At 39.5% G+C, this 11,745-nt stretch overlaps 1 protein-coding gene and 1 pseudogene across 1 annotated transcript; one reads left to right on the forward strand and one right to left on the reverse strand.

Moving 5' to 3' along the window:
- Nucleotides 1–114, reverse strand: part of LOC114633192 — a 2,318-nt pseudogene extending 2,204 nt beyond the window's left edge.
- A 1,955-nt stretch (nucleotides 115–2,069) lies between these two features.
- LOC114633191 (beta-defensin 50-like) lies at nucleotides 2,070–11,235 on the forward strand. Its single transcript, XM_028781805.1, has 3 exons — nucleotides 2,070–2,151; nucleotides 2,322–2,391; nucleotides 10,983–11,235. Exons 2-3 carry the CDS (start codon nucleotides 2,334–2,336, stop codon nucleotides 11,144–11,146), a joined length of 222 nt encoding a protein of 73 aa, XP_028637638.1. The 5' UTR covers nucleotides 2,070–2,151; nucleotides 2,322–2,333; the 3' UTR covers nucleotides 11,147–11,235.
- Nucleotides 11,236–11,745: the final 510 nt, after the last annotated feature.

Genomic DNA, 11,745 nt, shown 5'->3' on the forward strand with positions numbered 1-11,745 from the left:
ATGGCTACTGTTAATTGTCAAATCTGATATGACGTAGAATCATGTAGAAAAAGGTGTGACCCAATTCCAGAGTTCTTACCTAGCATGAAAAGTCCTCTCTTCAATCCCCAGCATCACAGATACATACAGAGACAGACAGACAAATAGAACACCCGTAGATAAGCCTTAATCCTTCCCTCTGAGGAGATATTCAGATTCAGCAAACCTTCTGACTTGTCTGTGAAGGATATCTAGATTACCTTACTTGAGGTGGGAAGATCTGCCCTAGCTGCCAGATGGAACAAGAAAGAAGAAGAACAGCTGAGTCCTAGAATCAACCTCTCTCTGCTTCCTGAGTGCAGAGATGCCTTGTGAACAGCTACCTAAAGTGCCTGCCTCTGTAGACTCCCGGCCATGATAGACTTGCACAGTGGAACTCTCCAAAAGTAACAATTCCTTAAGTTTCTCTGTTAAGGAATATTGTCACAGCCTCAGATAAAAAATAACTAAGGCACTGGTCATCATATAAATGCAGATTAAATCTACAGTGATAGTCAATATTGTGATATAGCATATCATGTCTAGGAACATGCCCAGGGAATCTAAGTCAATGTACTACAGAATTATGTGTGCTTCAGTGTTTACTCTGGTGCTAATTCCAATAGGTAAGTCCTAGAATCAGCCAAGATATTTATCAATAGATAAATGGATCCAGAAGTGTTGCATGTTTACAATGGTATTTATTAAGCTGTAAAGAAATTACATTTAATCCAGCTGTGGTTAATTATGTGGAACTGAATATTGTCACTTGGAATGCAATCAGCCTGATACAGAAAGATAAATGTCACACATTTTCTCTCATTTGGAAACTCTGTTTTATATGTGACCAGAGGGTAGGAGAGATGTGTGATGGTTATATTTGATGGAAAGTAGAAACCTCTACTGAAGAACTGTCCCCATCAGATTGTTCTATGGACAGGTCTGTGGGAGAATTTTCTTAATTGCTGGTTAATGTAGGAGGGCCTCGCCCACTATGGGCGGTATCATCCCTAGGCAGGTGAGAATGGACTATATACAAAATATAGCTAAATATAAGCCTGGAATCAAACAATGCTCCTCCATGAATTTTTCTTCCAGCTCCTCCTCAAGGTACTGCATTGCTTCCCTGGAGGACAAACCATAACCTTCGAGAAAAAAATGGCACCTTTTCTCTCCAAGTTGCTCTTGGTCATGGTGTTTACTACAGCAACAGACACCAAACTGGAATGGCTCTAGTTGGGAAAAGGAAGAGGATGAGTGCAAGGGAGAGAAGAGCTGAAAAGTTAAACATTACACTTTCTGCATGTGATACAATGAATTACATTAATTTAATTAAGTAAATAAGTAATTAATTATAATTAAATGCCAGTATGACACACATCCCTATGACTATACGCAAACAAAATTTATAAAAGATCAAAATTAGCACCAGAAATATTTTATATATACTGAATGAAGCAGGTATTTCAACTTGAAAAATCAGTCTACTGAGGCATCAAGAAAGCTGATCACAGAGTGGCACTAAAGATCAATAATAAATAGAATATTACTAAAGTATTAGAATCAGTGTGCACATGATGGGCACAAGGCACTAGAAAATTAAGACTGGATAGAATGGCAAAAGCGTCTGAGACTTTATCCAGTGCCCCTATAGCCCATGGGAGCTCACTTCTGAGGATACTCAATAGACAAATCCCAAGAACCCACATCCTGTAGGAAGAACAAACCCGGCCTCCGTGCTTCAAGGAGAAAGATGGAGTCAAGAAGAGAGACAGAGTACAACATTGTCTCCCAGAGGAACAAATTCCATCCCTGCATCCAGCACATATTTTATAAACACAAGAGGGTAAGGTTATCAGGCCTGAACACAGCTAGATGAGAAGGACAGACACTTGCCTAGACCAGGCAGCTAACTGCTTGGAGTGCTGTGCTCCCCCCTCCACCCCACTTAGGTTTTCTGAGTCTTTATAGACAGAGGTCCTAGCTGGTTGCTACTTTGCCAGGAAACCCTCAGAACTGCCCACTCTAGAAAACACAACAGGAAGCAAGATTTCAGGGTTTCCAGGAGCACAAACTCCAGCTGCAGACAAACAGACACACGTCCACAGGATTGGAGATCTCTCAAGACAAACGGTCAGTGGGCCAGCTGGAGTGTTAGTCTAGATTAGAGCTCCTCCCTTCACCTCATTTATAAGCTCATGCAATGATACCTCTCTATAAATCTAGCTGCCTTCTGTCTTCAGGATTCTTCTCTCTCCTCAGCCTCCTAGGAGTTCCTCATTCTCTCTGGTCTCTGTTCCCAGCTTACAACCACCATGAAGGCTTTCTGGCTTCTGTTGCTGACATCCAGCCTCCTCTCCCTGATGGTCACAGGTAAACACCATCACCCACTAAAGCAACTCCCAAGGGCAAGGGAAATACTGAGGAGGGCTGAAGAATGCTGCTTTGTAGGCCAGAGAGAGAATTAGGAGAGCTTCTCTGGATGCAATGGCTGAAATTGATGCCCTTAATGTCTATAAACTATACCATGGGCACCACAGGTCTGATCATGGTACGGATGCAGGGCTTGTCACTGGCAGCTCCCAGCAGCTCATCATGTGTCTATGTCATAAGTATGAAGGAACTGTATCCTGTGGGGAGAGGCACCCACTATGTTTGCTCCAAGTGAAATGCCACTGCTTCCCCCACACGGCTTGTCAGCCGGTCTTACAGCTAACTAGATGGTCTGGTAATCAGGTAAGCCTTTACTGTGGCAACAAAGTACATTTTCCAATGAGGAGATCTCCTCTTGTACAGAGAGCCTAGCCTGGCTTTGTATCACAACAGAGATGCCATTTCTACGAGCCAAAGTTGTTCCTGATAAGGGAGGAGCAGAAATCTTACAACAGGGATTAAGAAAGCATTTGAACCAGGCAGTGTAGCCCACTAATCCCAGCACTTAGGCAGGGACGCAGGACAGAGGCAGGGGTAGGGGCCAGGGCAAGAAGCTCTCTGAGTTTAAGACCAACCTGGTTTATATAGTGAGTTGCAGGACAGCCAGGACTACACAGACAAACACCAACAGAACAGATCTCAACTTCTGCACTGTCACACACTCGTTTCCTGCCTTTGTAACTTCATCCCTGAAATAGGGGTCCTCTAGGAGGAACCAGGGCTGGCAAAATTTATGGAAAAAAACCCTTATTATTCTTGTCTGCAGGCTATCACTTTATCTTAGAGACTTGCCTTATATTTATAGCAAATATATTTGTCCGAGTTTTCCTTTCTGAAGCCCCTTGATCAAACATCAAGGTTTTTCAGGGGTTTGGTTGTGGCTCATTGGAGAGGTAATCAGCTTGCTGAATTGAAATGTTTAGGAACTGGTAATCTTCAGTGTGTGCTGAGCACTAAAGTACATGCCGTTTAGTTTATCTGGATTTGCAGTGCATGTGTGTGTGTGTGTGTGTGTGCGTGTGCTTTGTTTCACTGAGAAAGACTTGTCATTCCTTTCATGTTACAAAGTAATTATTAAAACAACCTTTTTTTTTCTCATAGAATATTTTCATCTGCTAGCTGTCAGCTTGTTTCTGAGTTCCTTTCCTTTGAGAAAGAACAGAAAAGAACATCCTGGGTAGGAATAGCCGCATGTTCTCATCCATCCTAAGAAAGGAACTGGTGTCCAGGGACATAGGCATTAAGATTGCTGCATTTGTTAGATGAATTGGACTCTAGTTTTCTCTTGTTTTGTTCTTACTGGATTCTGGTATCAGAATTAACGCTGCTTTCAAAAAAGGAATTTGCTAGGGTTTCTTGCCCTTATGTTTCATGGAAATTTTTGAGGAACACTATTTGTATATTTCTTTAATTCTTCTTTAAAGATCTTGTACAAGTAAGCTGTGTGTTCACCCTGCCCTAGTGGTGTTTTCCTGATGGAAAAGCTTTTAACATCATTTCAGTTTCTTGCTTTTTATAGATCGACCTGTTTGAGTTGTTTATAGTCTCTGAATTTAATCTGGGTCGATGAGATTTGCCTATGAACGTATCATTTCCTGCAGGTCCCTATTTACTTTTTTTGGAATAAAACTTTACAAGGTATTTACTAATCTATTCTAACACTACCCTTTCCATCTCTTATTTTATTAGATTAGGATGTGAAATGTGTTCTTTTATTTCTGTTGTCTGAGAACAATAAATATTGATTATCTTTTAGAAAATGCAAAATTATGTCTTTTTTACTTTTCTGTGTTTCTCTTTACTCTTCAGTTCATTAAATCATAAGCCTGCTTCAGAACTCATAATTTTTCAATCTGCTGAAGTTACGTTTAGCTCATTCTCATTTTTCTAAGATGTTGTTAGAGATCATTTGATTTCTTATTTTAGATTCATCTGTTTTGTTTTAAAATGCAAGTACTCATATAAAATTTACTTTAGAGCTGTCTTAGCTCTATTCCAAAGTTTGTGGTCTGGTTTGTGGTATGTGTACGTTCATTTGAGTACAGAATTTTAAAATATCTATCCCATTTCTTTATCTGTCGTGAAGAATGTATTATTCTATTTCAGGCTGTCCATATAGATTTTACAGATTTTCTTGCTATAGATTTCTGGTTTTACAGGTTTTCTTGACATAGATTTCTGAGTGTGTCTATGATGCAGCTTAACTCTGAATGTTTTTCATGGACTTCACCCTAATAGAAGAGGTGTACTGAAATCACCTACTGATATTTTATATAGGCCCATATGTCCTTTTGTGTCCATTAATGTTTGCTTTATGAAATCAAGGTCCCCACTAGTTAATAAATACATATTTAGAACTATTATTTCTTCTTGATATATTAATCCCCTTATTAATATGTAGTAGCTTTCTTAATCTCTTTGACTGATTTTTTAATTGAAGTCAACTTTGTCAGATATTAAAATGGTTGATCCAACATTCATTTGCTCAATACTTTGACCTTCAACATTTCTTTTCCATCTGTGTGTGTGTGTGTGTGTGTGTGTGTGTGTGTTTGCTAGTGAGGTGTATTTCTTGGAGAAAACAGCAAGTTGCTAATCTGCATGGACCTAGCTAAGTACTTTCTAAGACTGCTCAATATAAAATTCTCAGCTAAATGAATATCAGCTCAACCTGAGTTTTAGAGTTCTCAGTTCCACAAATGGAAAGAAGCTATACAAGGAAAGGTAACTGTGGAAATCTTGTTAACAATAACCCAATAGCTTTGATTTATCAATCTCTGCAGTTATAGTCCCTCACGTCTAAGAAGGTGAAGAAAACAACCAGCAGTGTTTATAAAGTTACAATATATTTGGTGGTTTGTTTGTTTGTTTGTTTTTAAAGATAGAATGTCAAAACACATTCAAATGTGTTCCATTCTTACTCAATGACCTCCCATAATGCTGCAGGCATTTTACCAATTATTTTCTAAATATCCTTGCAATAATCAGAGATGCTGATTGTGGGCACAGAATCTGGAATTGAGATGTCTTATTAGTCTCGTTGACTATGGTGCTATCTGAAATCAATATTGTATCGAGGCTATTAACAGATACTACATACTAGGAGCAGGATGGCCAGGTTCAGGGTGATAGGAATCACTATGATCTACAGCAAAGATGAGAACTGGAAATCAAAAGGTCCTTTGTATGGACAACCTCGTATCCTTGACCTAGAATGTTTTCTTAGTAGGTAATAGGATAGCAGAAGTAGAATGTCTCTCCTTTCTCATTCATATCCAAACAGCATTGTCCACTTGAAAATTCTATGTTGATGATTATGTTCTATATTTCCATACCCAATGAAGCAATTCAGAGGGACATGTTTATATGGAGTTCCTTCATTTTTATAAGAAAAAAATCAATGTAGGGCATTTCTCCATGGCCAGGCCTAGCTGGAGTCACAGACACTTTTTTGCCTGTGCCTCCTGAGTGAACCATCACAGACTTACTCACAACACCACCCTAAGCCTAGGACCAGCTGTCCGCACACCTGTGTGCAGATCTTCCAGATGTATCACTCCACATCCTTGCCCCATTGCCACTCTAAGCCTAGGCCAAAACTAGGAGTCATACCATCATTCACAATGTCTGAGTGAGTAGCCTCAGACTACCCATAATAGACCCAGAAGGTGCTATGGAAACGGCCAGGAGAAAAAGTAATCAGTAGTTATACTCAGCTGTATGTTCTATGAGCCATAATAACACCTGATCTAAAAAGATATTCCCAATGGTGCAATAGTGGCAGTAATTTCTTGGGGGTAAACAACAGCTGTGTAATTGAACATAAGGCCCATTCTGTAAGCTGGAACTTACACCTCATGCTGTAAATCTAGGCTACAACACATAGATAGGAAGGTTATAGAACACAATACTGCCTTTGTATTAGTCAGGGTTCTCTAGAGGACAGAACATACAGAATGAATATATATGACTATATATCTGATATCATCACATATACATATACATTATTTATTAGAATGGCTTATAACTTGTAATCCAGCTAGTACAACAATGATGTCATGTTAATAATAATTAGCTCAAGAATCTAGTAGTTGCTCAGTAGATGTTGGATGTCTCAGCTGGTCTTTGGGGTACACCAGAATTTCAAAGTAGTATGCTCTAATGCCAGGAAAGTAATGGACTTGCCAGTGACAAGGAGAGTAAGCAGACAAAGAAAACAAACTTCCCTCTTCCATATCCTTTACACAGGCTGCCAGCAGAAGGTATGACCCAGATTAAAAGTGGATCTCTCCACATCTGAATTAAAAGTGGGTCTTCATGTTTCAAATGATTTAATTAAGAACAATTCCTCACAGATGTATCAAGATGCTTGGATTTTAGTTCATTTCAGATGTAGTCAGGATGACAACCAAGAATAGCCATCACAGCCATTTCCATAAAGCAATAAAGCTTCCAACAGTATTCTAAACACTTATCCTTATATCCAAAGATATAAAGCAGCTGACAAGGCAACTACAGAGGCACAAGTGTACAAAATGTTGAGTGTGGGCTTTCCAGCCCTACTTGAGCCATTGACAACAAAAATCTCTCTGCCTAATCCCAGGGGACCTCATGGAAAAAAAGGGCAGAAAGATTGTAAAGTCAACAGAATGAGGATGCATCTGTGAGACGGTCACTTTGGTACCAAAGAAAAGCTGCACCCTTAATATCTCAACTATGTGGCTTCTGGCACAAGACCAATACAATGACCATACTGACACACTTGACAACATGAACAAAGGAAACCCCACAAGCCCCCACCACTAGATGAAAACTAAAGGAAATTAATGTCTATTGGAGTCAGGGTTACAATAAATTTTCTCCAGGGATAAACTCCATGATAGCTTATCCAAAACTGTGTGGTCAATCCTAAACCTGGGAATATACAGGCAACATAAACTAGACTCACTATAGTAATAATTACAGAAGAGATCATGAATTCTAATGGGAGTTGTAGGGTCATGGGACTATTAGGAGACAAGAAAGGGTTGGAAGGACATAAAATAGTATACAAATATATGAAAATATTTTAAAATTTAATATTAAAAGATGTTTCAGTTCATTTAAGTGTGGATAGATCTGTGTATCTAGTGGCCGGGAACAAAGCAAGAACCATGAGGACAGCTTTGATCTCAGTTGGACACTTAAGGTATTTTTGTAATTTTTCCATTCCACAAACATTTGAAAACATACATACAAATTCAACTCCTCCATAGACAAATGCACAAAATTCTGAAGGGAGAGAAAGTAGTCTCCTAGAGTAATGGAAAAGATTTTTGAGTGAACTACTACAAATTTGGGAGTACGTTCAAAAGTAATTAGACTGTATTCTAGTTTGCTTTGGCTGTCAACTTGACATACCCTAAAGTCATCTGAGAGAAGAAAAGCCTAGACAACATTGGCCCGTGCTCATGCCTATGGCAACTGTCTTCACTGACAACTGATGGAGGAGGGACCCAGTCCACTGTGGGGAGTACCAAGCCAGTGGTTCTGACTGTCTAAGCATAAGCCAGCCTGGGAGCTATCCTTCAGCACTCCTCCTTAGTCTCCATTTCATGTTTAAGCTTCTCTTTATGCCCTGATTTCCATCAAAGGTGGATTATAACCTGAAACAAACTTTGCCCTTTTTTATATTTTCATTCCTTTCTTCCTTCATTCATTCATTCATTGAGGCAGGATCTTAGTATGTACCCCTGGATGGTGAAGAATTCCCTATGTAGGACAAGTCGGCATTGAACTCACTGAGATCCATATTCCTCTGACACCGAAGGGCTAGGTTTAAAGGTGCACACCACAATGCCCAGCCTCAAAGTTGCTTTTCATCTGAGGGTCTTACCACGGTAGCATATTGGAAAAATCAGAGGAAGAACATTTGAATGGAAGTTCCTAACAACACAATTTTAGTAAGAGTAAAAATATTTTCCAAGCTTATCAGAGTGATACAGTGTACTTGACTTTAGGTTGAGCTGTCCCTCAGGACAGGGATGGCCTAGTTTGTTGATCTCCTTGGGGTGGTACAGTAAATGTCACAGACTCCAAGCTCCTCACATTTCTGAGTAGTTGAAGCCTAAGGCCAAAGTGACAGCAGTTTTGGATTCTGCTGAGGAATGTCTCCTCAACTTGCAAGTTGTATCTTCTCTCTGCATTCCCAATCAACTTATCCCTATGTGACTCTATCTACATTTCTTTTCACAAAGACACTATAAACCCTGATAGCTTCCTCACATCCCATTTAATATCATTACTTCTAAAGGGTCTAGCTCCAAACAGTCAAATTCTTGGGAACAATGTTGCTGAGATAGGAAAAATGAAAATGTTAGGAGCTATTGAAAGAACAGATTAGTGCAACTACTACTATAGAAAACTGTTCATTACTGGGACTCTCTTCTAAAAATATAATGCAATGCAAATGCATGGGTACCAATCCTAGTACTTTGCATGCGAGAGAAGTCAAACTCATATGCCAAAGACACATTGGCATTCTAATGTTCATAATAGTACTGAGAAACTCCAATGACTAGAAGCAGAGCAAGAATAGAGCCTGGAAGGTGGATTTGACATAGGATTGAGGCTATTCCCACTTAGGGCCATCATGGACAGATTGAGCAGAAATCAGAGTGATACAGGCAATGTCTATGAGCTGGAAACCAGCCAAATAGGTGTTCCATCTAAAGTTCTTCTCCCAGCAGAGGATGAGGTGGGATTATCAGAGTGTCTGCTCAAAACAAAGAAATGTTAGAATGAAATTATTAAAATCATTTAACTTCCTTATGACTAGACTCACTGTAAAAAAAAAATTAAATAAGACCCTGTGTAGAAGTTACTAAGTGAGCAATTTTAATCCAAATAAAACATCTTCCAACACATAGTCACACAGTGTTAAGATACCATTTCTCCCAGGGTGGATATGGCCTGTTGTTTTAGTCTGTTCAGGTTCCTGTCACAAAGTGTCACACATTAAGGGTCTTCCACAGTAGATAGTCATTTTCTTTTCATAGTACTAGAAAGTTGAAAGTTGGCACTACAACTTTAGCTGCTCATGTGATCCCTCCACTTGGTTTCTTAGTGACATCTCTCCCTTGTATCTACACTCAGCTTTTTCCTTTGCAGCTATCTGAATATTCTCAAGAAGGGCACCAGCCATCCTCTATTTCTTCCCAGGATGGTCTTATTTAGCTACCATGAACTGTTTCAAAACTCTAGGACAATTACTGCCACATTCTGAGATACTGGGTTTTCAGGTACATAAAAGCCAAGACTAGTGTATTATTTACTTTCCAAATAATGAGAACTGTAGAAGAAAGAGTTTATTTGTGTTTATGGTTATATAAGGACATAAAAGCCTGTCCTGGCCTGGAGGCCTCACAGCAAGCAGCAGATATGGTGGCTATAGCAGGGTCCTAAGAGGTTATATCGAATAGTATAAGCATGAAGAACTAGGAGTATGATGAGACCTTAAAATGCCAATACAGGCCACCAGTGACATACTTCCTCCAATGAGTAGGTATAAAACTCCCCAAAAGGAGCTATCATAAAGACCAAGTGTTAAAATACAGGAAACTATGGGGGGAACATCTCTCGTTCAAATAACCATGAGTCATGAAGCAAGGTGGTAGGGGCATGAACAGAAGCAGATGGAAAGTGTCCTGCGGCCTGCTAGAACAAAAGACTTATCTCTCCCACTCCCGCCCCTCTGCATGGGTTTTGGCTTACACAATGAGTCCAGAATTTCAAGAGACACGTGGAGATTTAAGATGCGTTGATTTATTAACATAACAGCGGGTTTGGGTGGTGTAGAGCTTTCCCTAAAAATGTCAGAATGGGTTTGCTTATATTAGAAGCTGGGGAGAAAGGTGGGGCCAGGGAAATCTTGAGGCAGAGACTTATTCCCCTCGCCCTCTACTTGGGACATGGAGACCTCGTGGCAGGGCTCTAGGGATGTGGCCGAACACCCAGGATTCTACAGTCCCACAGTCTAACTGTAGAAAACTGATGTCATCGTAGAGTAAACATAATTTCATCCTGATAGGAAAGGACGGCAAGTTCCAGTAGAACGAGGGTTAGAGAGGTTGAAGAGCTGATATTCATGATATAAGGGCCAATCTAACTAAAGACAGAATGTGAGTAGATGTGTCAAGTTCTCACAGCCACAGATTCTCCTGAAGCATTTGCAAACTGAAAACAAAAAAAAAAAGTCACTTTTGCATTGTGGTAGAACGAGCTTAAAAATGATCAGGGGTCATTATTTGATCTCCCTGTACATCTCAAGGCCTCTCAGTAAAAGATAACCATGTTCAGAGTTTTGCTGCTCTGCCTAACTAGTGAGCCTGTTCACAGGTCTGCTTCTCTTAATCGTCTCCTAGTTTGATTATCCGGGAAGGGAAAATTCTCTTGTGAGCTTTTCAGATCAGTGTCTCTTATCCTCAACAAACGTACTAAAGTCATTGTACACACAGCTAAAATATACTAATATCTGTGTTCTCTCCTTTCAGGTGTTGACAGTCACCCCGATACAGTTCACGCCAGGTTCAAATGTATACCAAAAATAGCAGCCGTTTTTGGCGACAGTTGCCCTTTCTATGGCAGCGTGGATGGCCTCTGTAATAATACGAAATCTGTATGCTGCATGGTTCCTGTGAGACTGAATAATATATAGAGCACTGAAGCCATATGGAGAACATTTTACCACTGTTTCAATAAAGTAAAACTTCCTTTGAAAAAAAAATGCTTTTGTCAGAAAAAAAATTCAGTCCCGTGTCTCTTTTTGAAATAAGTTAATAAATGAGGAGGTGAAATATGAGTCTTGGAACCAAACAAGAGCCAGTGGACTCAACCTTCTCATAACAAAGGAAAGATGACAAGGCATTAAATAGTATCTTTTCAAATTCAGGTTATCTTTAAACCAACATGGGGGCAATCTTGGGGTTGGTGGGGTTGGTGTTGACTCAAGAGGGATTCCAGGAGCCATCTAGGAGAAGCTAAAAACTAGCAAATGATTTTCCTGAGATGGTTCCACTATGGACTGTAACACTAAGATGGATTTACACCTTAAAGCAAAGCCTTGGAGATTGTATTTGAGGAAAGATTTCTGCTGTTAATATGCTTTTCATATATATATATATATATATATATCACGTTATTACCCCAGTCTTTTGAGCAGATTTCTGAAGAACAACAAAGATGTACTGTTTTCTGTTGATGCTATATGTACACAAATAGATAATTTCTTAATTTTTTTTTTTTTTTTTTTTTTTT

The sequence above is a fragment of the Grammomys surdaster genome, unplaced genomic scaffold, assembly GCF_004785775.1.
Source record: "Grammomys surdaster isolate TR1022 unplaced genomic scaffold, NIH_TR_1.0 549, whole genome shotgun sequence".
NCBI classification, from domain to species: domain Eukaryota; kingdom Metazoa; phylum Chordata; class Mammalia; order Rodentia; family Muridae; genus Grammomys; species Grammomys surdaster.